Source organism: Mycteria americana, chromosome 8 (genome assembly GCF_035582795.1).
Source record: "Mycteria americana isolate JAX WOST 10 ecotype Jacksonville Zoo and Gardens chromosome 8, USCA_MyAme_1.0, whole genome shotgun sequence".
In the NCBI taxonomy this organism is placed as follows: domain Eukaryota; kingdom Metazoa; phylum Chordata; class Aves; order Ciconiiformes; family Ciconiidae; genus Mycteria; species Mycteria americana.
In genome coordinates, this window is record NC_134372.1 from 22,977,341 (window position 1) to 23,004,837 (window position 27,497).

The following is a 27,497-nucleotide window of genomic DNA, read 5'->3' on the forward strand; positions in this document are numbered from 1 at the left end:
GTGCGTTGTGAGCGATGTGCCTTCTGACCAATCGAAATCCGCAGCTTCCGGATTCGTTTTGACCGACAGCCTGCTTGCCCTATCGGCACCCGCAGCTCTGGCAAGGCATATGACTGATGTTCCAGAAGACCAGTCAGCTCCCGGGAAGTTCAGGAAGCGACGCCGGGGGAACGGGGCGGGGCCGCGGGCTCTAACCGCCTCGGCGTGCGCTCTCAGGGCAGCATGCTGGGAGCCAGTGACGCGATCTGGAGTGGCGGGCACTGCGCCCAATAGCCTGTCACCGTCGGCCGAGCGCGCCCAATGGGCGCGGGCGGAGCGGCGGGTGGGCGGCGCGGCGCCCGCGGCCGGGTAGGGTGTGAGAAGTTAGTGGCGCTGCTGTGGTGCCGTGAGGGGACGGAGACGGTTGGGCTCTGTGAGCGGCGGCGGCTCCGGATCAGCGCGATGCTCACGGACGGCACGGCCGCTCCCGTCGGCGACGAGGAGATCGACTCAGTCGCTCCCCGCGCGCCGCCCGCCGCCGAGCCGCCCGCCGCGGCCGGGCCCTCCCCGCTGGGTTTGCGGGCCGTGCGCCTCTTCGGGGAGGCCGGGCCCGGCGGGCCGGGAGGCCCCGGCGCGCCCGCGGCCGGCGAGGCCGCCCTCGACTTCAAGCTGGCGGCTGCCGTGCTGCGGAGCGGGGGCGGCGGCGGCGGCTCTGGCAGCGACGAGGACGAGGTGTCCGAGGTGAGCGATCTCGCCGGCGGGCCCGGACCTCCCTCCCCTTCCTTCCGCCGCTTCCTGACAGGCCCGGCCGGCGGCCGGGGCCGGCGCCCGGCCTCCCGCTCGCCGCGCCCGGCCCGCTGCCGCTAGCCGGGCGCTCGGCGCCGCCCCGACTGGGCGCGGGGGTCGCGGGCCGCGCCACACCCCCTTTCCCCCCGCGCCGGCCTTGGCCTCCCCGCCGCCATGGGCGTGAATGGCCGCACCGGAGCCGCGGGGGCGGGGTCCCGGCGGCCCCGCACGGGCAGGGCGGCCCAGGGCCTGCTGCTGAGGTCGGGGAGGAGGGAGGGAGGGAGGGGGTCTCGGCACTGCCGCGCCTCCCGGCGTGCCCTAGGAAAGGGGGCTGGGCGCTCCGCCTGCACCCTCCTGGGGCGGCCGGGCCTTCTGCTCGCCGCTGCCTCTCTGCGTGCGGAGGGTGGGGGAAAGATGTCTCCCGTGCTGCTGCCTCCTGACCTCTAGGAGTGGTTTCCACTTTGAACCAGGTTTGGAGGGGGAGGTGAGATCCTCCACCCAGCAGAGAACAAAGTAAAGCCTCCGGCCTCCAGTATTGCTGCCCTGGACTCGGGAGGAAAGATATGGGATTCCCATGCTCTGCTGAATTCCTGTTTTTTTTTTTGTAAATATATATATATATATGCACCTACACACGGTTTTATGCAATAGAAATATTTCTTACCCAACAAAATGGAAGAGGGTAATGGAGGTGTTGTCCTTTGATCTTCCAAACCTGCAGAGAGTTTGAAGGGAAGAGGGTGGGGGGAGGGACTGGAGCCTTATCCCAACCCAAATGGAGCATTGTTGGGCCTGTAAACTTGTATCTAATAACTGCTTTATGTAGCCTAGGGAGGGAAGATAAATGAAGGCTTTTATCTGTTGCTATTGCCCACTCATCTACACCGAAGAGTGAATCTTATTTCCTTAGTTGCCTGTTTTAGAAAGAAGACTTGAGATCACAGCTGCTATCGTAGCCCTTATTTAGTCTTAGTGGAAAGCAGGAGAAAGCGGCTAGCACTTGCAAGCTTGTTGTGGTTCTGACGTTTTGTATTTCTGTGTGCTTCTGCAGGAGGAAGAAGATGGTAGCCAAGGCGATACATACCACTTTTTTTTTGGGGGGGGCAGGAGTGGGTGCTTTGGTATGTGTCCACATTTCTTTTGAAGAAATGGAAGAAGGGAAGCCTGCATTCATCCTCCTGTGTCTAAATTTTTTGCCTTCCATTGATGATCGTCTTTTGTCCAGCCCTCCTGAAACCCAAATTGACAGGTCTTACGTGAATAAAAAAGTGATTCAACTGATGCAGACCCACATTTGCACTTTGCTCGTGACCACCTAACCTAAGTTAAAAATTGTGTTAACAGCAGGACATTTAACTAAACTAAAAATCTAATGATCAGGCAGATGAGCGCTTGTGTGTGAATGTTCTTTGCGTGGTTGGTATCCTGAACATATGATGATATGGGATTACGTGTTCAAGTACATACCTGTTTTGGGGAGCTAGGAGGCCTACTATAGATAGAGTAGAACACAAGTAATTTATGAGTTTCCACTCTCTAGGATGTCTTTTATGTCACATTTTAATATATCTTTGAAGATAGGAAGCAGTAGTTACAGAACCTGGAAAATGATGGGAAATGGGCTGTATTGGAGTGTTTGTGGCTCTTCACAAGATGAGCAGAGTTCTGCTTTGAAAGCTTATGCTTTTTGAACCCACCCCATTATTTAAAGCATGTGAAAATTGAACAGCTAGGGTGTTTACTAAGCACTGTATTGGTCTTTGACTAATAGCAAGTATTAAGAAAGACAGCCTGTTATAAATAATGTGTTTGGGAGAATGGCATTGAGGTAAAAAAAAGAAAGGTTCCCAAACAGCTGTTAAAGTAAAATTACTCATTTGAAAAACCTGGGAAAAGCTTTCTTATTTAAAATATATAAGGAAAAAAAAGTTGGAATTAAAACACTTGGAGATTTCCAGAACACACATAGAGGAGTTGGGCTAATCTCGAAGCTGAAATTGCCTGGGGAGTTCTTCTGTCTTGTGTTTCTGGTTGTGGAGAGTAACGTGGGGAAGAAGCATGGGTAGGAAGGATGTGCCTCACATCTGTGCTGCCTTGCTAGACTACGTGGTACGGCTGGGAGGACCAAGAGTGAAATTTTTTTTTCCAACATTTTTTCTTCTGTATGTATGGGAAGCAAAGTAAAGAAGCACCTGTTGTCAGTGGTGGTTTTTGTTGTGTTTTTTTTCTTTTTTCCTTTTTTTTTTTTTTCCTTTGAACAAACTCCTGGGATGGAACATTGCAATTCTTGAACAGCACTGCTTTGAAAACCCAGTGACTGTTTGGACTGTGGTCTTGTGCCGTGAGTCACATTTGGGTGTATGCCTTCAGCTATTACCAGTGAGTGGAGTGGAATTAGTGAGAACTAGAAGGGAGAATTAAAATAAAGTGAGCATTTGCCATGCTGCCTTGATTCTGTACTCTTTTCTCTACTTCTGAAGTCATAAAAATAATGGTAAAATATTCTGTAGGCTCTGCTGTGTGTCTGCAGTGATATTTAGGGTTTGTATCCTTGTATTAGTCTGTGTTTAATATGCTAAAATAATTTGATTAGTCAAAATGGCAAATTAGGTAGAAAAGAAAATCATCAGGGAAGTGCAGGATGAAGAGTGTAATTAAGTATTTACCTAGAGAATGAAAAGAGCAATATATTTTAGCTTAACTTTTTTGATTTGAAATAGTGCATTTCTTACATCAGATCTTCAAGTACTTTACAGTGGGAGTACTGTCCCCATTTTACAGGTGAAGACAGTGAAGAGAGTGTGCTGTGTTTATCCTGCCTTGCAGAACTGGGAGAAAACTCAAAGCTTTCTGGTCTCCTAGCTCAGTGCCTTCTTATGGTAGCCACCAGGCTGCTGGCTGGGAAACCAGGGACTGAAGTGGATCCCATGTAAATGAGTTGTATCAGGTCTGCAAGGTAAAATTTAAATGCAGCTGTATAGAATATTTTCTAGAATTACCAGTTAAAATTATCACATGCAAATAGAAACAATTGCAAGCTGAAGCATGCCTTTGGGCATGGAAGGACGAGGCCAGGAGGCTTTGTGCTATTTCTGTGTAAGACAGAGGGGAAGCCATGGTTCTCCTGGGTGTTTGGAGAAACTTTTGCCACTGGTTGCAGTCTGAGAGATGAGGTGGTATTGACCTCAGTGTAAATAGTTACTTGGTTGCCTTCTGAGCTTGATCGGGGTTTTGACACAGCATGCAACTTGTTTAGAGTGAGATTTTTCGTGTAATTTTAAGTATATTACTACTACTCCTTGTGAATTTTGCTGGCACTTAAAGTGGTGCCAAAGGCATGAGTATTAAACAGCCTCCTCCATGCTAGTTGTGAAGCCTGTAGGTCAAGGTGAAGGTGTGCTGGCACGGCGGTGATTAATAGTGCATGTATGTGAAGTCCTTGGTGGTTGAGGGCTTCTGGCCACAGAGCACGCAGGTTCTTATCAAAAACTGTCATGGCGGAAAACTGGGCTGTAGAAATAGAGTTGAAGCAAGTGATAAATATGGTGGTGTTAGTGCTTGCAGGAAGGATTGTGCGGTTTGCTGCTCTGTTGTAGATCAAGTAGGAGAAGGCAGTTGTGCTGACAAAAGTACCAGAGGATCGTGGAGCTCAGTTCAGTAAGTGGCTTTTGGTGGTGAGCATATAAATGTAGCAAGTCTCTTGTGTTCTGTAATTCAGGGGTTTGGAGGCCTTCAGTGGCCCTGGAGTTCATCCACCCCTTGGCTATGGAGTCAACTCAGTTCTCAGCTTCCCTCTCCAGAGCAGGCTGCCTGCCTCCACCAGCTTGCCTTACTTAAGCCTGTACCTATTGCATAAGCCTCTGGGGATATTTACATAAAGCATAATTAAAAATCAGACATAACCTACCTCCTACAATGAGTAGAATTAATAGCTCAATGGCATGCACTCCAGATCAGTTCAGTACTTGGAGATTTTGTCTGGGGCTTAATAATTTTTTTAATTTTTTTTTTCCCGCAAGTCCGAGGTCTCTCAACTTTTAAACTGGGTTTTGAATTCAGAGTAAATACTGAGGTAGTTTGTTTTAAATTGGCAATGTAATCTATTAAAGTCATTGCTATGTCAGTGAGCCTTCTTAACATGGCACTGCTGCTTAAATGGTGTATACAATATATCTAACTTCTGACATTAATGCTTATACATTGTAGTTTCCTGTATTATCTTTGAAATAATGTAAAAAGCAGCATTTTCTTGACCATAAGGAATAGAAATTTAAAAAGTTGATGCTAATTAAGGTACATAATATTAGGCAGAAAAGCCTTTTCTCTGAAAAGATTTAAGTTTCAGTTTAGCAGTTGATGTATTTCTTATTTTGACTAGTGCTTTCAAAGTTGAGGAAGTAAGAGGTGGAACAAAGTGGAAAATTTTCTTCAAGAATTATTCACTGGTTAGAAAACATTGAGGGATAATGGGTTCAGGTTTCCAGAGGTATTGAGATGATGCTTAAGAATGCAGAGAGCTGTTTAGTAGGGTGTTCATTCATGCCCAGTCTGATTAGGCATCTAATTCTTGGAAAAATCTTGGTAAGCATCTCAGTAACTTTGAAAGTCTGGCCTGTGGTAGCCAGAAACAATGTGTCTAGTTATGGTTAGTACTTACTATTCAATAACACTTTAAAATGAATTGATTTCTGAAGTTTCTTGCAGAACTCCAATTTCCCTTCAGTGCAGCTTGACCCAGTTGAGTACATGACCTAAAATAAATGTCAGCAACTGTTTTCTAATGATAGGTGTAGAAAGTAAAGGTGTGAAATACTACTGTATAATTATATAAATACGCAGTGCAACTCCTTGGTAAGGAGAGATTTACCGAATTTAGCAGAACATCTATATTTAGTTACAAATTTGCACATAGGTTTCACCAGTCAACTAGTTACAGTCTGGAGGGGGGAAGGGTTCATTTGAACATTAACGCAGGGCAAGACTGCAACTGGTGAATCATGAGTTCTTGTGTTCTGATTTAAATTGGGGCTACCCAGCTGTTCCCCTGTGGGCTTGGTATTGGGATGCTCTCCTCTCTCCTTTCCTCATCTCAGAGGATCCTGAAATACAGATGTAAGGACAGCTGGATGATGCTCTTGCAACATTGTCCTGTGCTTAGAGTTCAAACCATCCCTGCGACATCCACTTAAAAGAAGGGTAGGTGTGGAGGGAAGGGGAATATAAAGGCACTCCTTTTTCTGTTGCACACATGTGGCCTGGCCTTTAAAACTGGGAGCAGCGATGTTACTGAATTGGCATGCTGTTGAAGGAGTTCAAAATGAGGGTTTAGACACTGCAGGTGAGGAGGCTGCATAGCTTTGATCTTAGTAGGTCATTTTGAGTTCTTGTAACATATATGAAGATACCTTAGAAGTACTAAGCTGTTGTTGGGGGGTAAAAGTGACTCTCAGATTTAAATCTGAGTCAAGTCTGACTTACATGGAAAAAGGAACCTTTCTTGGTTTTGTTTCCCACTTAAAACTTAATGAAGCAAGAAAAATAACTTCTGTATCTTGTTTGAGGACTATTTGCAGAACTTTGTGTGTAAGTTAAGTTCTGAAGCCTCAGGCTTCAGTAGGGTGCTTTAATTCTCTTTCTGTGGATACTTTCTTTCCTAATAGCAGCCCATGTACACCATGCAAATACCATCTAAAGTCCTCATATAAAACTTATCTCCCTAATGGGAATGTCCGAGTGAGGAACGGGATACTGTAAGGAAAACTTCAGAAATCAGTAATTTGTTCAAGTGTTTTTGTAAATTTAGGAAGTTTTTGAAAAGTGCCTGGTCTCGATGGTTATCTTAAATAGGAACTTTCTCATTGATACCTCATATGACCTTGGTCTTCTATGATAAACTGAAGATTAGTTTAACTTTCAAATTATATAAATACTGGGTTTTATAGCAACCTTGTTACTGCAGTCTCTGTTATAAAACCATGTTGCCTCTGAATAAGAGGAAAAAAATGGGTACAGGTGAATTCATGTTTGGATTTAAGGGTTCATTTAGTTAGGATGATATGCTTGTCTGAGCTCTAACCTTTTGGTATACCTCATTAATAGATAGTTTCTGCATATTTTTTTTTCCCCCTGACAACTAGCTCTCCCTGTTTGTTGTGAACGTGCAGAGGTTTCATTTTGCATATTTTTTGAGGAATGCTGAGCAAGTGAAATTTATGGAAATGCATCCTATCAGAGGATAATGTCTTCCTTTTACTCTTGAACTCATTACTTAATATTTTCTTAGGTACCGATCACTAGAAAAATTTCTCAATTTTTGCAGTATTGTGCATCTTCTGTTTAAATGCATATAGAAAACACTTATTACCATGAAACATAAATAAAAGAATTGGTCCTGTGCTGGATCCTGTTGCTTCTTAATTGCTTTTCATGGGATGAGACCACTTACTCATTTTTGCCTTTTGTTTTTAAGAGGGAGTCATGCAGATTTTTTTTTTTCCAAACTTCTCCTCATCTTTAGCTCTTCCAAAGCATCCCAGAATCTGAAGGAAAAGTGTCCTAGACTGAGAGGGGGTTACTCATGGTTGAGTTGCTATGTTGTGTTTGCTGGAATGCTGGTGCTAAGTGAGAAGGAATGTGTGTGGCTGGTTTTTCTGACCAGGGAGGTTTTGAAAGCTACCTAACTATACCTGTCCTGCAAGAAAAATTATTCCCTATTTTTTGAGTAAAAAAATGGATGTTTTACTGGGTGATGAACAGTGGGCCAACTGAAAAGCACCTCTCTGGTTGTTTTAGTGTTTCATGGGTGTTAAGTTTCAGCTAGGTCCATAAGTTATTCTCATTTGCCTTCAGTAAAACATAAGAGATTACTAATTAACTAAGATTTTCTTCTAGGAAAATCCCTAACCCTGTTGAACTCTTTGCTTTCCAAAATCATGAATAAAACTAATGGTGTCACGTGGTGGGTAGGTAGTAAATCAGTTGTATTTCAAACCAAGGGAAAAGAGGAGATCATCTTTCAGGGCTGAAAGAGCTACTTCCGAGCTGTGTTCCTTGATCATGGTGGCTTCAGAGCATTGCCTGTTCGGAGCATGTGTTCATCCACAGCGTGACAAAGTAGCCAGGGGAAAAGGGAATCTATGAAATGCATGCTTAACATTTAGGGTTTGTTAGGGTAAACTCAATACCTTATATAAATGTACATATTTTCATTCTTTTTCTAAAGTAATTACATTTTAAAGCCCTTTTACAGCTACATCTTGAGTTTTCAGTGGATCATATTTTAGATGGGGATCTCTGCTGTGTTATTCATGATGATAGTTTCTTTCAAATGGCTAACTGATGGATCTGTAGTTACATTATGGTTTTTGGTGGTTTTGCAGTAGTAGAGCACACACAAACCTGTTTATACAGGTTTGCTGTATAAAAATAGCTACCACTGGCCTCAGCTCTGAGAATAGCATAAAGTCCAGTATGATTTTCAGTTTGGTGTAAGCCTCTAGATAACTTAATTAGTCAGTTTAAATGTTGAGACTCCTCTCTGTCTGAAACACATAGGTTGGCCTGGGAACAGATTATTGAATTACTAGACTGGGCTATGTTCATCAGATCCACTTGTATGATTTTTTTTTTTTTTTGAGCACTGTGTCCCTTTGGATTGACAAGAGATCTTAAAAGGTCATTCTCCAGAGGGTGGCTTAGAATACTTGCCATCTTGGATGGGTGTGAGCTTTTACATCAGCAAACAAATGCATTTGTTCATCTTCTGTTTTGAAGTTTCCTTCACTTTGTTTTAACGCCTGAGATTTAACACTTGAGCAAGGATTGCACCCTGAAAGCCCTGGCTAAATTGATGCAACCATCCTGTTTTATGTTCTAATAAATGAGAATATTGAGTTACACCTGCTGTTTCTTGGTTTGAGGTGAGGAAAGAAGAGGGGCTATTTCTGCAGGATTATTAGAAAAAAGAGGGGGCAGGAGGGAATCTTAAAGCACATGGAGAAGATGGAGCACTGAATACATGATTTAGAGTGGACTGAGATAGAATACGTGAAAATAAGGAGTGCCTAGTGTAAGTGATGCTTATTTTAGTAAGGCTTACTGGTCTCCATTCAATGGTTTTCTTCAGTATGAAGACTGTACATGTCAAGAACAGGCACTTGATTTACTGGGTTCATGTGAATTTTGAATATACTTCAGTTGTCAGTTCCAGTTCTGTAAATGGCAGCTCCTTGCTGCAAAAGATTCTCTTGTACATCAGGAAAACTTAGTCATAATTATTTTTGTTTATCAGACATTGAACATGTGATGGCTGCAGGCTGGTTTTTAACTTTTTTTTTCAGTAGTGACTGAAATGAGTAGTGCTTTCTTTTCTGCTGTACAGAGAAACTTTTTAATGTTGTCACCCTCTTGTACCAAGAGGACTCAAACTGTGTGTTCTGTGGCTTAGCTTTTTTGAGGGTTAACTGTGGGTGCAGTTATGTCCTGGGCTTATTGTGGAACAGTGTTTTAATAAAAATGAATTGGAGATTTCTTGTTTGTGGAAGAACCATTATCAGACAGCTCTGTCCAGAGGCGCATGATAAGGTGTAGTTTGTAGTATTCAAAACTACTTAAATTGGCATAAGAATATCTAGTGCCAGTTGATTACTTAAGAGAGAAATTAGGTAGGTGGTTAAATTTACATTTGACAGACACTTGCTCCTGAATGCCTGCTTATGCGTTTAGTATTAGTGCAAGAAAATGGAAAACCCAGGATCAACAAACTCTGGCATGGAAGAGTAGTCCCATAAAACATTAATTCTGATTTATTGTCTTATCTGCATGTTTCAAATACTAGCCATAATTTTGAGAATTGACTAGTGACTTCGGGTGCCAGGCCTGAGATCCTTTGATGGGGCTGGACTGAGCAGAGAGGAGCTGCCATACAAATGTTAGGCCTCTCTCATTGCTGGTTGTTTCACCCGTCATTTTAGTCAGCTTCAGTTAATGCTGAGATCAGTTTGAGTGTATGCTAACACATCAAGAACATACGGCACAGTTCTATACATGAATGTCATACTTCTGGACCACAATGTGTGTGCGAGAGGCACTTCCCTTGTCTCCAGTGACAAAGCATAAAGTTGTGTCCATCTTTATTTACATTGTATCTATAGCAGCGTTTGCAAAATGAACCTGTGTTTTGAAATGAACTTATTACAGCCCAGATCCTATAGCTGCTTGTTTCATTATCTGATAATTGCTTAATATATATTGGAATAAAGACTGTCCTTTAGATAATCCTGCCGCAAGTTAGTTAACTTCCTATTGTAATTGGAGATAAATAGATTGGGAGGGTGGGGGAGAGGGGGGTGCAGATCTAATTTACTGCCTACAAAACTGTTGCTGTAGACTGCTGCGCTTAAATGTAGGGGGCAGGCGGTCAGTTGGGTTCGTAGCCTCACAGGGAGCTGAGCTGATCTAATGGCTTGCTATTACCAGAAGGATGATGTTCCAGTTTAGCAGACCCCTTTGTAAGTCCATGAAATTCAGTAAAGTGGTAGAAGATTATTTGCTCCCCCCTGAGTTTTCTCCCTTTTTGATGTGTTAAATCAACCCATGAAAGTGTCTGATAGCTGCCTGACTTGTCGCAAGATGAGCAGTGACTGGAAATGATGTTTCAGGTACTTTATGCTTTCTCTGTTGAGGTAGCAATGTACTCAAACACCCTGTAACTCCCTTGGGTTGTTAGGATGCTTTGTAATCACAAGCTCCGTAGGGCCAGCACTGGAAGATGATCTCGTGGAGATTCACAGATCTTAGTGGCTTCTGTCTTCTTGGGCTGAAACTTTTATTGAAGAAACTGTCTTCAGAAATTACAGTTCAAGCCTAACAGTGGGTATAGTCTTATGCCATTAATTATGCCTGGATTATTATTTACATTGATTGTATGTTGTTCCTATGTACTGACTCTGAAGTACTTCTCTGAAATGTTTCTTTTCTTTCGCTAGCTTTGAAGTGCCAAGAAAGGGCAGTGTACTGAGATTCCACTGAAAGGTTTTGTGAAAATACCCTCATTTGTGTGTGGTTTTTCTTCTTCCTTTATCCTGTCTCTTGAAACTGAAATAGTAATGCCAGGAGGATACCTTAAGTAGCTCCAAAAATGTTTGACTGACATGGCTGGGTTGGGGGGGGCAGTGTTGAAAAGTACATCTTAAGGTAAAGCAAAGCCAGGTCTTTTGCTTCACCTGGTGTGAAGAGTCTACACCAAGGGTGTAGTGGTGCACTGGTCACAGGAAGCTCCTAAGAGTACCATGTCAGTGACAAAGTCCTTCACTTTACTTTCTCCTTGGAATAATTATTTTTAATAGTTTTGAAGCTGACATTCTGTATATGTGGAATTTAAAGGGGTTTGATGTCAAATTTGAAATACAAGCTAATTTTCAATCTTAACTTGGTGTTATGGTATCTGTCCTCTCAGTATTCCCCAAAACTTTTAGAGCAGGATTACAAGTGGTAATCAGATATTGGCATTCAGTGTAATAAAGGACATGACAACATAAACTCTCAGAGGTTGGGTTTATTAGACAAAACCACAATAGCTTCCTAGTGTGATCCTAATACAGTGTTGCACATCTTGTTAATTATGGAATGAAAATAGTTTAAATGTAGATTATCTGTTTCAATTTCATAGGTATGAACTTTGAGCCTGACCTACAGGCCTATATTAGCCTTAAGGAAGCCAAGGTCTCTCTGCATATTCAGATGTATTTAGACATAAGTTCAAATGGAATTGTTATAGAAATAATTAGGAAGGATTACCTAACACAAAAGAGAAGATCAGGTAGTTGTTTATTTGCATAATAAATAGGAGTTTAGGAGTCCCAGTCAAGGGCTCAGGTCCTCATTATTTGTAGATGCTCCACGAACACAGAGCAAGGAGTATTGTTACCCCAGAAAAGTGTTCAAAGGTCGGGGTGTATCAGGAAAATGCAAGTTCGAGGAAATGATTTAATAGCAGCTTTCTCTTTCCTGTCAACTCTTTTTGTAAAGATAGTCTTCCCAGAAGTACTGGTTTGGCACAAATGGAAGGAGAAGGTAGAACAAGCTGTCTCTTCTGCTGCCCTTGCCTGCAGTAGGAGGACGAGAGAATGGTGGTGGTACAGCTACAACAGGAAGCTTTTCCATCATCTGTAGCCTGTGTCAGTAACGGGCTATTTGTGAGCAGGCCCGGGCTATTCTGGGAAAAGTACTTTTTTTGCAGTAATGCAATGTAGGAAAGATCAATTTAGACTTAATATTAGAAATGTGTTTCTAACCCTGTATGTCATTGCACGTTTTGCAGGAGTTGCTAGTGTTAGTTGTGATGTTAGTGCTTGCAAAGTTGTCTTTAGGTACCCCTGACCTGAGGTAAACGCAATCATGGTATTAACATATAAATACTGATGTAGTTGAGTCTAAATAGCTGTGAATGTAGCTGCTATGGAGGGAGGAACCAGTGGTGTAACTGGATCTGCAGAGCTGTGAGGCTGCTGCAGTCCTTGGCAGAACTTCAGGAAAGGTCCATCATTCCTGTGGATGAGCATGAAACACGGTGATGTAAAGTACACTGATGTTCGGTGCCCTGTCCTTAGGTCCCATGCAGATAGCAGCTTTTTTGGTTTTTGATTGGGAATTATTCCTAGTTGCAATTGTTTTGGCAGTTAGAATAGTGTCTTGAATCCACGTGTTCCTAATGAGCCTTACCAAGTAAGATGCTTATTAAGTGCCCAAAGTAGCTCACAAAATAATCCAAAAATAGCACAGTGACTGGTTATTCTATCACTTTGCTACAGATCTGATTAGGATAGAGCAGAGTACCTAAATTTTGCAACATGAGTAGTGTATTAAGTCTTCCAGGAATGCTAACATGAAATCTGGTGGGTTTTGTTTTGGCTTGTGTTTTTTTTTTTAACAAAGTTTATTTCTTGTTTAAAAAGCAAAATTTGTTTTATATATTTGGGGTAGGTTTTTTTATTATTATTAATATGTGATCATTGCAGGTCACTTCAGTTCACAAGGGATATCTGGTTGACGAGATAATTTCTTACTCTGCTATTAGTGATACGGTATCCAACTCTTCATCCTCTCTAGCCTTGTCTTAGTGTGTGAGAAAGTGCATTGATTTACAGAAATGTCAGATGTTCTGACCTGAAAATGCATTGAAACTTGTTCTGGGAAACTGGCAATGGTACAGCTATTTTAACATATGGATTTTCATTATTTTTACACTCAAGTTATATTTTTATTGTGGGTATGTTATTAAGTGTACTTAATTGTACTTTAGTACTGTATTAAGTGTACTCTTACTAAAATCAAAACAAAACCTAAAAATTGATGCTCAGCATGTGCAGAAATAATGAAAGGAGCTGCCTTTTCTTGCTTTCATATAAAACTAAGACGAAAATACTGTATATGAAGCAAGATTTTTGTGTGAGACTTTTAAATGCGTGAGGTCTCTGGAAGTGCAGTTGCAAACCTAAAGAAGAGCTGAAAGGCAGTAGGAGTTGAAAAGAGTGGTGAAAAGAACAGGCTGCACGAATACTTAGGGTTTGTACCCTAAGTAAAGGTGTATCTAATTTGCTTTAATAAGTAGTGTTTGCATAATCAATGTTAAAAGGACAGACTGTTTTAGAGGTTTCTGTAAGCAAAATGTACTTCCTACTGGGGGGGGGGGGGGGGGGGAGAAGTTCCTTGCAAGTTCATAGAGCACCTGTGAATGGTGAATTAATACTGATTTAGGTTCAAGAGGTGTATTGTTGCAAGTAATGTCCTATAATGTATATACAAGTGAGCTTGGGGTGGCAGCCGTCAAGGAGAAAATGCTCTGTATCTTTACCGAAGTGTCAAAAAATGAAGTTTTAAAACTTGCAGTGGGATAGCTACTGGAAGATTGATGCAAGGCCCATGTACTTACCTTTGCTGGGGTGTTGTCACGCTGTTCCTGAGGCTGAAAGTTAAGGCTTGCCAGAAGGCACTTTGAACGTTTCTGCAGTATTTGTTGTTCATAAGTGCAGTTGCTTCAGTGGTGGGTAGCATTTTTACCCCTTTTGGTATATCTTCAAAAGGGAGGACTGCTGTTAAATTTAGTGGTGTAATTGAAAAAGAAAAAAAAAAAAGTCCATTAGCATGTAATAAAATTTCTTCTATGTAGTTCTCAACTATATATAACCAATAGTCACTTATGCACACAGTGGGATTTTCTACTGGTCAGCAGGTCACACAAACATTGTTGCAACAGGAATAATATTTTTGATATATTGGTGAGGCAAAGTGCCTTGTGTAGTCTTGGGGGAGAAAATGAAAAACCCTGAAGTACTCCTGTAGATATAACGGTGAATTTTTTGAGAAGTCAGTTTTGCATCAGAGCTGATGTCCATCTAGCCTTAAGCGGGCTAGATGAACATAACCTGGAATTTGAGTTCTGCAGAGAGTCTTACTGTAGAGATACATTTTGTTGTGAGTTGTAAATAGCTCTTCTTTGTAGTAAAAATGTGTATCACTGGTTTAGGTCACTATTTTCTGCTTCTTTAATGTTGAACTCTTTCTTACAGTGACAGTTCTCTTATTTTAGGACTGTTGTCTGGACTAATCTAGAAATCTTGCTTCTTCAAGCCCTAAATCATAGCCTGCTGTTTTAGCTTTAATATTTGTGCCTTGGCACACAAGGTACAATACCTGTAAGCTAGCCAATGTCATGCATATCCAATGACGATGTGGAACTCCTTCTGTGTTCCTAAAAGCTACTCTTCCTCCCTGATGCCCATTGTATTCATACGTTAACAGTGCATTTGACTGGGCACCCACGGATTGGCTTGGACACCAGGGGATAATGTTACAAAACATTTACATATCAAAAAGGAGAAGAAATTAACACAAGTTGCTCTTGAATAGCAGTGCCCTATGTAGCTCTCCAGATTCATGTTAACATTTTTCATGCAATGAGGCACTTAATGAGTTTTCAGGTGGCCTGATTTGATTTTTTTGAAGGATAAACTGTCCCTTTCTTAAAGTGTTGTGGGCTGTTGTGTGATAGGGCTGAATATGATGATAGTTCACTGCTGGCATGACAAAGGTAGGGGGAAGTATTAGGGGAAAACAGAGAAAGGAAGATGAGACTGGGGCATGAAGTGGGAAAGGGCAGCAATGGTTGTGTAATGAGCATGTCTCATTTCTATGGCATATTTAAAGCACCGATAGTGTTGAACAGATAACATCTAATTATGAAATAGTGTTTTTATCTTAAAATATTACTGAAAATCGAGAAAACTAAGTCTGGACTTGGGACAGATTCTGAAATGTTCTGCTGATTAAATTATGAGTCAGGTATCCTTGTTTACTCTGACAAACTGTCACAAAACTACAGAGTGTTATGCTGAGTAAATCCGTGAGCTTGTATTTGGATATCATGTGGGCCACTGGTAGACAGCATTATTGCTGCTCAGTTGGAATACCTGTGTGCTTTATTGTTCTACGTATCTGTTCTTGTCTAGAAAACATTAATGACTGGGGTAATACTAAGTGCCAGCTTGGAAACATGTTCTGGTTTTGAATTTTAGTCAACTATTCTGTTTCTACTCAAAACAAACAAAATCCTTGTGCTACAGTAGTTAAAATTACTTTAAAAATAGAACTGAAAGGCATCTTGGGAAACTATTCAGTCCCTCCCTGGCACTCAGATAGGTTCAGCTATGCTGAAGTCATTACTGACGGCTTTTTTTAATAACAAGGCAGACAGACTTCTGGTGACAAAGATGCTACAGCCTCTTGTGGCAGTCTGTTTTGGTGGTTAACTGTCCAAATATGCATAATATTTTTTCAATATTTAATGAGTTGCCCTTGCTATAGTTTAAGATCTTGTTAATTGTAAATTTTACAATAAACTGTTTTTCATGTAGAGTTTTTTCTTCTGTGATTTCAACTACATTTTCGGTGAGCTGACCAGATGATTTTTATGGTTGTGCCCTATAATCTGCACAGTTAAAACATGATTATGATAACACAGTTAAATTGTTTTGTATTTTTTCTAATATTTTAGATTTAGTGTAAAACTGAAAAAATGGTAAAATTATTTTTCTAACTTGGCAAACAGGTTGAATCATTTATTTTGGACCAAGAAGATCTTGATAACCCAGTACTTAAAACCACGTCGGAGTTATTCTTATCGAGTGCTGCAGAAGGTGCGGACTTGAGAACTGTGGATCCAGAAACACAAGCAAGACTAGAAGCCTTACTGGAGGCAGCAGGTACTTCCTTTGTATAGTTTTTTTCTGAACCTAACTTGCACACAGATCTGGCAACCTGTAAATTTTGACCCTGGTGAAGTATTCACAAGTCTGGAAATTTACCATGATGATGGGGAGCAAAACATGGAAAACAATCTCATAATTTTTACAGGTGTTGAGGATTGCTTGGGCCACTCTTTCTGTACATATAAACTTAGAAAAGTTAATTTGAATTAAATGGTATTTCATTGACCAGATGAGATTACCTGTGTTACTAGAGGGAGGATTAAAGGGGAGAGAATGGAAGCAAGTAGACTTGCTAAAATGACATTTTTTTTCTGCTGCTTTGGTCAAAATATAATTATTAATTCATTACTCCAGAAATTGACAGGTGGAATACTTACTTCTCTGTTTTGACTTGCACAAAAGTATTTTTCCATTCTGTAGTTCTGAGATATGATTGTTGGAAAATACATACTTAATGTTCATGTTTCAGAACCAGACTAGATGAACATAGTGACACTACATTTGTTACTTTTACAGTGAAAGCTTGACTAATTTAAGTCTTTCTAAGGCTTGTGACTCAGGTGTTGCAATGGATTTGAAAATTATTTGTCAGTTTCAAAATTCCAAGGGCAAAAAGATGTAAAAACCCTGCTTTGAAATAAATCCTGTTTGATCATTATGGGTGCATACTCAGACTAGTAGTAGCGTGCTCAAATTGGAGTTTTCAGACTTTAGCTTTGAAGGCACTTAAGAGCTAGATAAAATAGCATTTATTTGCAGGTGTTTAGATGTAAAGCTATGTACAGTCTTAAAGGAGACCTTCATTTTGAGGAAGTAAAGGGGGCAAGGGACACAGGCTTTGGGCTCTCTTTACATTTTGAATTTGAAAAAAACCTATCTTACAACATAGCATAGCTTTTGTCAGCAGAAAGTTGCAGCAGCCTAATTAAAGGTGGTCCCCTAAAATTGTTCTAACCTGATAAAACTCTTGGGGACCAAACTTTGCAGGGAAGATAGACTATTTCTGGGATACTCCAGACACTAAGAGAATTTGAACAATCTAATCCCTTTTTAAGCACTCTTAAAATCAGTTGCAGTTTCTCTCATGTACCTGATGACTGGTGTGTCCTAAAACCTATTGCTAGCTTTATAAATTGTCCGTGGAGGTGTCTGATGGCTGGTGTTATGAGGGCCGTCAGTCTCTGAGGTATGTGCTTACATCTAGGACTGCAGTATTCAAAATGGTTTCATGGTATTTAACAAATCTAGGAGGTACCATTGCTTCTTGTAATGCCTGTGAGAATGCTTTCTTTAGATGTCTAAGCAGTAGTTGGCCACTTGTCCTCAAGATTAAATGATTTGTTTTTAATCTGAGGTTTCCATGCTTTGATTCCCCAAGTGCTTGGAGTAGGGATGTAGAAAATGGGCAGAACAGAAGGAATCTGGAAGGAAGAGCACATCAAAAAGAGTGCTTTTGTTTGAGGGCTCCATCTCCCTCACTCAAAAGACCGGACAAAATTAATGCCACTTGATGAATGTGTGAGATCAAAAGACTGAAAACACTTTTGAGAAAGTCCTCTAGTTAAGCAGTACTTGTCTTTCCCACTGCAAATTTGAACACTAAAACTATCATTAGGCTAACCTAAAGGAGGCACTGAGAATCTGGTAGTTTATTAATAAAAGCCATAATTTGAAAGTTGATTGAAAAAGAAGCTGGTGTTTCTGGGAGATGTTCTAATGTCTTCACTGGATTTCTCTGGCTGGTTTGCCTGAAAATACCCTTTCTAACCTGAAGTGAGCGTCTAGGTTTCCATCATGGCAACAAGCAAAGCTGCCTAGTGTTGGGACTTTGTATTATTTTGCAGTTTGGCAAAAGCAAGTGATTTCTCCAGTTATTTTAGTCACATTTTAGTCCCCAGCACTAAGGTTAGTTTGCAAAAGTAGATGGCAGAACTACTGCTCGAACAAGGAGTTTAGCTATGGCCTGGTCTGATGTGGTTTGCAGAATAGCTTGGCCTTTGTGATGATCCCCTCTTCTGTGGGAGGCTTGGTCCTAACTCACAACCTAGAGGAAAATCGGTATTGCATTTAGTGTCTCAGATTTCTTGGGGTTTCTCACATGCCAGGTTCATGGCTTTGTCATTAGGACCTTAATTTGTATGACTTGCAAAACTAGCTTTGCTCATTCTTCATTAATCCTTTAATGCTCAGATCTCACATGGACATGCTGTTTATTAATTCTGGAAGGTAAGTTCTAGCAACTGCAGCCAGATGGGGTGTTCTTCTTCAAATTACTTATGCAGAAGTGGTTCTCAACCATTGCAGTCTTTAAGATTTGTGGGTGGTTTGTTTTGTTCAAGTAGCTGTCTTGATTTGAGAGCCGGTTAGGCCAGCATATGCAAGTGTAGAGGCTAGAGGTTAGTTGAACTGCTTAAAAATGTTTCTATACATCATATTTACCCATCATAAGTGCTGGATATTTTTTTTGCAGTTCAGCTTGTTTATTCTGTTTCCAGGAGGACTTAAAATATTTTGTGGTTTCGGATGCTGAGGGCGACAGCCTTAAGTACAGTTTCTAGCAAGAGGGTTGTGCCTTGCCCCCCTTAACATAGCAGCAAGTATACACATACGTACATATACGCGTGCACACAAACAGCAGTTAGATTCCTTATGTTTACTAGGTCCTCTGAAAACCTGGCTGATTAGCTTTAGTTTGGACAACCATACTTCCTTCTGTAATCTGTTTAAGCAAAGCACAGGCATTTTGTTAATGAACAACTATCTTTAAACAACTGTCAGTGATTGTATTATTTCACAAAAACCCTAGTTTTACATTCTGAGACTTCACTGTTCTATGAATGTCATAAATATAAGTTGTTTTCATCTTCAGAAATTGAAGATAAATTAAAACAGTTGAATCCTGTTCTTTGGGAATTTATCCTAAACAAACCATGTCTTTCGTATACCTTCCTTCAGTTTGACTCCTAGTAGCAAAGAAAGGATTTATAGGTAAAATAACCTATGGAAGGAGAACCATACTGTTTGGAGATGTTTCCGTTTTTCAGACTGTAATTAAACAGATTCTTAGTATTCTCACAGTGGATTCATGTTCTGCACTAGAAACATTCAGCTCCCCTGTTAATTAGGGTACTGTAGATGTCTTAAAATAATATTCCAGCTCTGAAGAATCATGGTACTTTTGTGGATCCTCAGTAAGGTTGCCTATTAAATTTCCTTTTTAGGGACAGTAGTTGACTGCTGGAGGATGAGACCGCTTTGCTGCTGTGAATGAATGGTTATAGCGTTCAGAGCTCTTGCTCTTCCTGGCAGGTTTCTCGGTGGGTCCCTCAACGCATGTTCTTAAAAGGGCAAACTCACCTCCAAAGAGTTGGGGAAAGTTTGACAGGTTAAAGCTGTTTCATTTTCTGGTCCTGCCTTGTTATAGGTATCAGGAAGGGAAAATGACTTGCTTATGTAGTTCACTCCTCTTCCTGGAGTTGTTTCTTAAAGAGGATAGAGAAGGGTGTTTGTTGAAGCGTGTGGTCAAATAAAAATCCTGGATGCCTGTTTGGTGTACTCTGCACCCAAAACACAGAATTCCACAAAAGGTTGTAAAATGTCAAAAAGTTAATCCCTGCAGTTAAAATGCCCTGTTCGTAGTGCTTCAGCATGGTTTTGCTGAGTTTTCTAGGAAGTGATGTAGAATGTTACCGAACTGATTTTTAACTTGAGAAAATAGCTTGGGTGCCTGTATCCTTACCAGCAGATCTTTTGAGCATGTTCCTTCTCAATCTGAATGTTGAATCACTTTGACAATGAAGCATCAAAAATAGATGCAGAAGAAAGTGGTAAAGAAACTCTTTGTCTGGCATTGGAGCACTTGGTACTCCTGCTGAGTACCTACACAGGGAGGAACTTTGTTAGCAGTGAGTTCTTCAGAAATCCTACTATTCTTTATAAGAGGCTTGTGAGGAAAACCAGAGGTATTTTGGAGAGGAACCATGTTCAGCCAAGGGTTTGCTTAATGAAACAGATGTGTGTAGTCCATCCTTATGTTCAAACAGGGAGCAGAGTTATATACCTTCTTCTTTTCTGTTGAAAGAAAAGATGAAAGGTGACTTGAGACCCTCACACAGATGGTTTGGTGTATTTGAGACTCCAAACTCTCAGATGATTAAATGCAGTGTAAGTGGTGAAAGAGAAATCTAGTTTTAATAACAAGTGTCTGTTAATACCTTGTGAATTTCAGTAGTTGATTCAGGCATGAGGGCCTGATACTGCTCTTTGGAAAGCTGGTAGGATGAAGTGAGGGGGGAATGGGTTGTGTGTTCTGGAACTGGGGAAGGCAAAAAGTGGAAGTAATCACCTACTTAGTGGAAATACAGAACACAGGTCAAAATATGAATAGGCCCAGATAAAATCTGCCTGCTTTAGGATAAACTGAAAGGATAGAGTGAGATTCAGCAATTGTAAAATTGAATGCTTTCCAGTGTGTGTATGTATCTCTCTATATTTACCCGCTTGCCAAACTGTCGACCAAACCTGCTGCGCTTTTTTGTGATGTGACCAAACCCATTCATTATTCACTAACAGCAAGGTTTTTTTTGATTAAAATAAAGTAAATTATATTTGTTTTCCCCAACATTAAAGGGCTTGAATGTGACAAGATAGACCTGTGATCCAGCACTACTGGGGAGTGAGCTGTGGTCTTAAAAGAACAGTTCAAAAGATGCACATCTTGCTTTCATCCTACATCGGAGAGACCCCTTGGAAAGTGTCAGAGACTGGACTAGATAAATTCTTTGATCATGTTGTTATGATCAATAAGATTCATGTGTGGACCTGGTGTTTCTTTTCTTAGGGCTGATCAGTAAGTTACTTGTGATTTAAATGGAGGCGGGCATCTAATCCATTAGAAACTTAACCTCTGAAGGGTTATCAAACCGTAGAAGTTGAGGGCTGCAGAAAACAGATGATTCGTGTTTGTCAATTTTGCTGCACCTCTGTGCTTGTGGAATGTAACATACATTTCTAGATCTGTATGGGTGTTCTTGAATAACAAAGAAAAATAGGGTCTTTACTGGGGGGAATCTGAGAGAGGATTGCTGGAATTTGAGCAAAGATGGAACTTTGTTGTAAAAATGTAGCAATATCAAATTTGAAGTGTGTTTAGCTGCCTTCAACATGGCAAAAGTCTTACCTTAGTCTAACTATTTTGACTGATTTTTTTTTTTTTTTTTTTAAAACCAAGAGAGGCTTTTCACCCTAATTTGATCTGATCTGAAATACTTGGTGTTACATGGATGCAGTATACGAATCAAATAAGCGAAAGAGTTTTCATTAAGACAGTTTGAATAGGCTTCATTCTAGGTGTTTCTTCAGAGATCAAAGCTGTGCTAGTACTAAAATCACCACTGTCTTGTTAACTGGAAAACTTTTGCCTTTTGGAACATTGGCACATTACAGTGACTTGCTCATTTTCTTCACCATCTAAAGATTCAGAGTGGGAAGGAATATATGGTATGTGACATGTACAGATGTGTTGTGCCTTTGAGTAAGTTGGATAAGCTGTCTGAATTTTGTGCATGTAGTTGATTTATTATTATATTTCTCTGAGGTTTTGCATTATTTAAGTATCTTTTCTAATCTAGTAGGCTTTTAGATTAGAAAAAGTCTAGTCTAATCCTGCTCTTAGTCAAATTAACTTCCATACTTTCAAAGTGCATTAAATGTACCAGCTTCATATTTTTGGCTCTTCCAGTTGGATTTTGCTGTGAAGAACAGTTTCATTGTCATAGCACTTGAATCGATGCTTTTAGGTATCAGACAGCTAAGTTATCTTACCAGATCTGAACACTATGCTTTTGGAATTCTTTGGTGAAGATGATACTGAGATTTTAACTTTTCCTCAGTGGGGATAGGGAGTAGGAAGAGACAAGACAAAAAATTACAAGTTCTAATTTGTGAAGTATTTGGCCCGGGTACTCCTCAATCTCTTAAGTTGTCCGCATATTTATATATATCTATATTTATAGATCTGTCTATATATGTATATCAGAGGTCATTGTTAATCAGCCAGTGCTTTATGACTGTACCATAAACACCTTGTGCAATTCTCCTTTTAACATGATTTTTTTGAAGTCCTAGGTATATTTTTAATTAACTCTACTTTTCCTTTGTATTTTACTTCTGCCATATTTTATTTTTCATACAAGTTGGATTCTTTTGCAAGTTAAAGACCCCTTTGTTCTCCTGTTTCAATATGGGGATATTCCTGGTTAAAACCTTTTTTCCATTCAGTATTGTTTTCAGGACGACTTCTTATATTAGTGCTTGGAGTAGCCTCAGCCAAAGAAGGAAAGTAGGGAGGGTTTGGGCAGGAGAAAAGCAGCAGTGCTTTATTGACAGTTCTATTTAATGCCTGAATTGAGATGGAATTTAGCCTATACCAAGAGGAGATCCTTCCCCCCCTCCCCTTGTATGCTTCCTTCATCCATCAAAGCGAAAATAATCGGGTTCAGGCTTTGCAGGGGGGTGCAGAGGCTTACACTGGGCTTTGTGCTACTGCTGGCAGTTGGCTTAGAGCTGGCTGTGTGGTACTGCGGTCTGTACTGGGGAGCTGGTACCCTTTAACAGGGTACAAGGGGCCTGTTGTGGGACAGCTAGTAAGACTCCTGTTTGTTGACAGTGCATTGAAGCAAGCTTTTGCTTTGGTTGTCTTGATTTGTGCTAGAGTTGGTAAATAAAGATCTTGCATAGCAATATTGCAGGTAAGCTAGTTATGTGGGTCTGTGATATTAATCAGGTACAGAAAAAAATAGAACACTAGCTCAAACCACAGGTCGCTTAAAGCTAATATCTGGTAAATACTGCTGTTGACCCAAATGTCTTACCACAGAATGTATCTTTCTTGAGTGTGGTATAGTATTTTTTTTCCTGTGTTCTTCTGTTTCATTCATGTGCATGCTTTCTCTCTAAACAGTTGGCTACTGGTATGATTCTTTCTTTGTGATGCCTGTGTAAGAGGGGAGCGTAGATGTTAACCTTGTGAAATGAAGCAGCTACTACGCTTGCAAGTTTGATTTCATCAAAATGTAACTCTTCTCCCTAAGTACGTCAGGAGAGTCAGGAAGGAGCAAGGAGGTAGAAAAGCCTGTGTCTCTTGCTTTTATCTCCTGCAAGAAGACTCTATTAATAGTTTATTAAAAAACTCATTTACACAGACTTGGGTTTTAAGTTTTGCATTTTGATTTTCTGCATTTGTCAGTCATGTAGTTTCCTTAGCACATGATGATAAAACCAGAGTTTAGAAGTGTGCAGAAGATCGGATCTGAGTCTGTCTGCGCAGATTTCAAATTTTTTTTGATGGTCTGTAACTTAATGGCAAAGTGTGGTGGCAGTAACTAGTGCCAGCCACTTGGCTCCATACTGGACAGACTGGTAAATCAGGTTGGTAGTCTGAATGTTGTAGCCACCCCTTCTGGGGCTGATTGGAAGTATACTGTGAGATGTAACATGATTATTTTGGAAGCAGGGCTGCTTGCTACCTGTTTTATATAAGAGTTGCTTAAACAGGCTATTTCGTGTGCTGTGACGAGTGTCTCGGGACATGTGAGAGGAATTAACTGAGCTCTCGTTGGCGGACCTACAATACATTGTTCTTTTTAGTTTTATAATGGTATTAAATATTTGGCTTTTTTAAAGTGTCAGAAGCAACAGATTATACTGAGTCATTAATACTTTACCGTATATGGTGTAATGGGTGAATCTGTTGCTTTTTTTCAATTGGTAACTCACCTTTGGCAAAATATTACTATTGTATATTTAGGAAGTAATTACAATAAACAAGTTTCTAGGAAAACAAATGATAATGTAGTATATGGATAGCGTAAATGATCAAATTCTGCTTATTTCTGGAAAGTCAAGCTAGTTTTAACCAGATTAATGAAAGATAAAATGTAAAATATACTGCCACTCATCTTTGATTCTACTTACTGAAGGAAGTGGCTTTTTGCAATGGGGCATGAGCACCTCCATTGCCTGTTACAAATTATCTTCTGCCTTTTTAAAGACCTTACTTTGAAAGGTAAGAAATTTGAAAGAACTTAAATCTCTTGATTTAAAACAAGCTATAGTGCATTAAGCATCTTGCACAAAAATGGAATTTATATTGTTTGTGAATGTGAAGTATTTAAGTACTTGAGGATTCAACATATACTAGGAAACTTAAAAAAAAAAAAAAAAACAAAAAAAAACCCCAAAACCCAAAAACTATTACCTTGCACAAATTTATGCCTGTTGTATCCGTTAAGATAATACTTGCTGTGGGAACAAAAGGCACAGTGCAGTTCTGTAACGACTTTTTTCCCCGTGTAACAAAGTATTATCTCTAAAACAGCAATTACTAACTTGTCATTTAGCCATCACCTTTTCCTCAAATTCTGTACAGCTTCTTAAAACTTTTTGAAAAATAGAGCTGAAAGAAATCTCATTAGATCTAGTTTTATCTCCTCCTCTTCCTCTCCCCAAGCAAATTCAGCTATGCTTGTGCCATTCCTGATGGGTGGCTTTAAGATCTGGTTAGACAAACTATCTCCAGTGCTGCTGGAAGCTCCGCAGCATGCCAAGCCAACTGCAGTCCTTAGGATGAGAAGGTTTTTCTGAGTATCAGTCCTCAGTGTTACATGCTGAAATACGTAACTTGGGGGTGAAGGGGGCACTAAGCTGCTTTGGAAGAGCTTAATTAGGGAAGGAAGAAAGTTGTTGTAGTAAAGCAATTGGTGTTTTTTAGTGGAGTTGCTTTGGCTGCTTGTTTTATGCATCATGTCCAGTTCAGTGTTCCCTTTTTCAATGCAGCCATTCTTAGAACCAACTTGCAGACTGTTATCTTCCTCAGTTCTCTCTCCCCCCCCCCCCCCCCCCCCCAATAACATAAAATCTTTTTCTACCCTTAACTTACATTATTTAGACTTTCATCTGCTCTTGTTTTCCTCTGGAGTCTCTGTAAGTGATCTCTGTTCTTCATAGCTTGTTGCCCCAAATTAGTCATATTACTCAATTTGTCCTCTATTGATGCATGGAGAGTTAGGAGTGTTATTTCACCTGTCCTGCAAGCTGTGCTTTTGTTTATACATCTCAGTTTGTTGTCTGCCTTTTGCAGGAGAAATGTTGGTTTACAAGTTGAATTTGACTTTAAATCTACCAATACTTTTCTGAAGAACTGCTACCTGAACAAATTATTCTGTATTTGTGCAGTCGATTATTCCTGTGTGTACAGTTGATTATTCCTCTGTGTATGTGTGTATATATATTTGCTGACACTCCTGTTTGGATATGTCCTTTAAAAAACCTTCTTCAATCTGAATTGTTATAAAGGCTAAAATTCTATCTCTGCTTTCAAAGAATTACATAGCTTCTGAGTGACAGAGGAAGGCCACAGTGAGTAAGAATATTCTAGCCAACCTGGCATGAGTTCCAGTTGGCTTTGCCTTGTATTGCCAAAAACAAGCAAGCAGCATGTTTTGGAAGTCTCTACAGGGAAAGGAGCATGTAAGAAGATTTAATAATGAAAAGAGGAGAAACTTGCAATGTGGCTGTGCTTTTGGCTATTAGCCTTCTCTTACAGTGAGCACACCCAGTGCCTGATCTTCCTAGACTATAGAGACAGAATAAGAGGTAGAACAACTTTATTTTAGTCTTTATGCAGAGAAGAGCAAAGACCTGGAGAGAAATAATGGAAGAAGTTTGCTTTACTAAAATCTTAATTGGCCAAACTTTTCCATATTTGCTATTTGAAGCAACTCCATCCAGAAGCTATCCATTGGATTAATGGTTGTTACAATTTCTCTCCGCATTGTGCTCCAAAGAAGCTCAGTAAAACTTGTGCTCTGTGGTGCCACACATTGGATTCTGTGACCTCTGATGGACAAAAACTCCATCTGAAGAAGCAGAGCTTCAGAGACATGGACCTATGTGAAAGTGCATCTCTTGATGCACCTGTGTCCTCTTCCATTATCATTTTTGAACCTTAGGAGGATGCTGCAAAGAATAAAAAGATGTGATGGTATGGACTGTTCTTGTAAAGGGGTGGTTTTTTCTTATGAGTTAACAGTAGGTGGGCGTGTTCTTTCTTCAAGTTGGGTCATGGCAAAATAAATTCCTTATTTTCTTTCTGAAGACTGTAGCATCCTGATTTTTTTGGTTGCTTTGTACTCTAATCTACTGTGACATTCCCAGAGATCTTATTTTCAGGATTTTTTTTTTATGCAGCGTGTATGTAATGACAGTACACTGAAAGGCTGTGGATCTTCTTAGGTGGGGAGAGGTTTTGAAGTGTTTCTCAAATGTTCAGTTTGAAACATGAATTTATACACTAGTCTGTGCTATACACCATTAGGCTGGTGGTATTTTTTTTAAAGAAGTGGCACACTTGGTCAGCCTCTGAAAATACTTGAATATTTTTGCTTGCTTTGCCATACATAATTGGCATAAACTGGGGGCTAAAAGTCCATGGGCTTCTGGGTTAAGTCAATGATGTTACTGGCCCTCAAAGTTAACTCTTAGTTCTTTGCTTGAAAATGTAGAAGTCTCTTCAAATTTTTTTTCCCCAGATAGTCACTGAGTACTGTACTGAGGCAGAGCCATTTTCTGATTCAGGAAAGCAGTTACAGCCCATTGGGACTCAGTTTCCCACTGAATGCTAGAAATTTGGAGAAAAGAGTTCAGGTGGGATATTTGCCTATAAATAGCATTCAAAGGTTATTTGACTCCTCTTCTTCCTGCATCTCTGTTATGCATGGGGGTCATATTCTGGTGTTAGTCTCCATAGGTGTTAGTCTCCTGGTGTTAGTCTCCATCTCCATATGATACTTTTCCTCCATAAGCCTTAGGTTACTCAAAAAGCAGAAAGTAATTCCACTCTTTTCTCCTTCTACCACCAAATATAGGTGAGAGGGCCTGTGAAGTAACTTGTTTTCAAAGGTCAGAAGCCCTAAAATAGATGGGACTTAAAATATTGGGCTTAGTTAGAATGCTAGAAGTCAAGAACAGGAATTTTGTGCACTGCCTTCAGCATTAATAATTTTTTTTTTCTTATCCCTGAAACATCAAGACGTGGGGTTTTTCTTCGCTCTTCACCCTCCCACAGTGGATGGTACCATTTCCATGTTCCTCCTTTCCATGTTTCAGTAGCAGTCTTAGTTCTTTGATGTGTATGTTTCAGAGTCTTGGAGACAAGCAATTGTCAGACTTGAAATAAGGAAATACTGGTTTTTCTCTCTGAGAAGGCATGAAAGGAAGAACCAGGAATTAAAGAATAATTGCCTACTGTTAGCCTTGGTATTTTTCTATAAAATAATGAAATAAAACCTTGTAAATTTCTCCGTATTTGATGGCACAAAGTAAAGAATTTATTTTGAAGCTCTCCTTACAGAGGTCATGATTTCTGCTTCTGGATCACTTACAAAGTTGCTGTCTTTATAGTTGTAT

At 40.3% G+C, this 27,497-nt stretch overlaps 1 protein-coding gene across 14 annotated transcripts in view; it reads left to right on the top strand.

The window, feature by feature from the left end:
• Window positions 1-252: 252 nt before the first annotated feature.
• The window catches only part of ANKHD1 (ankyrin repeat and KH domain containing 1), a 118,646-nt gene continuing 91,401 nt past the window's right edge, over window positions 253-27,497 (top strand). For 3 of the 14 annotated variants that reach the window (XM_075510203.1, XM_075510212.1, XM_075510213.1), the window contains exons 1-2: window positions 254-720; window positions 15,872-16,025. In XM_075510203.1, coding sequence (XP_075366318.1) covers window positions 301-720; window positions 15,872-16,025 — 574 coding nt within the window. In that variant the 5' untranslated portion in view covers window positions 254-300. Of the gene's footprint in view, window positions 721-15,871; window positions 16,026-27,497 lie in introns of all 14 variants that reach the window. The other 11 variants (XM_075510201.1, XM_075510202.1, XM_075510204.1 and 8 more) reach the window with 6 other exon arrangements.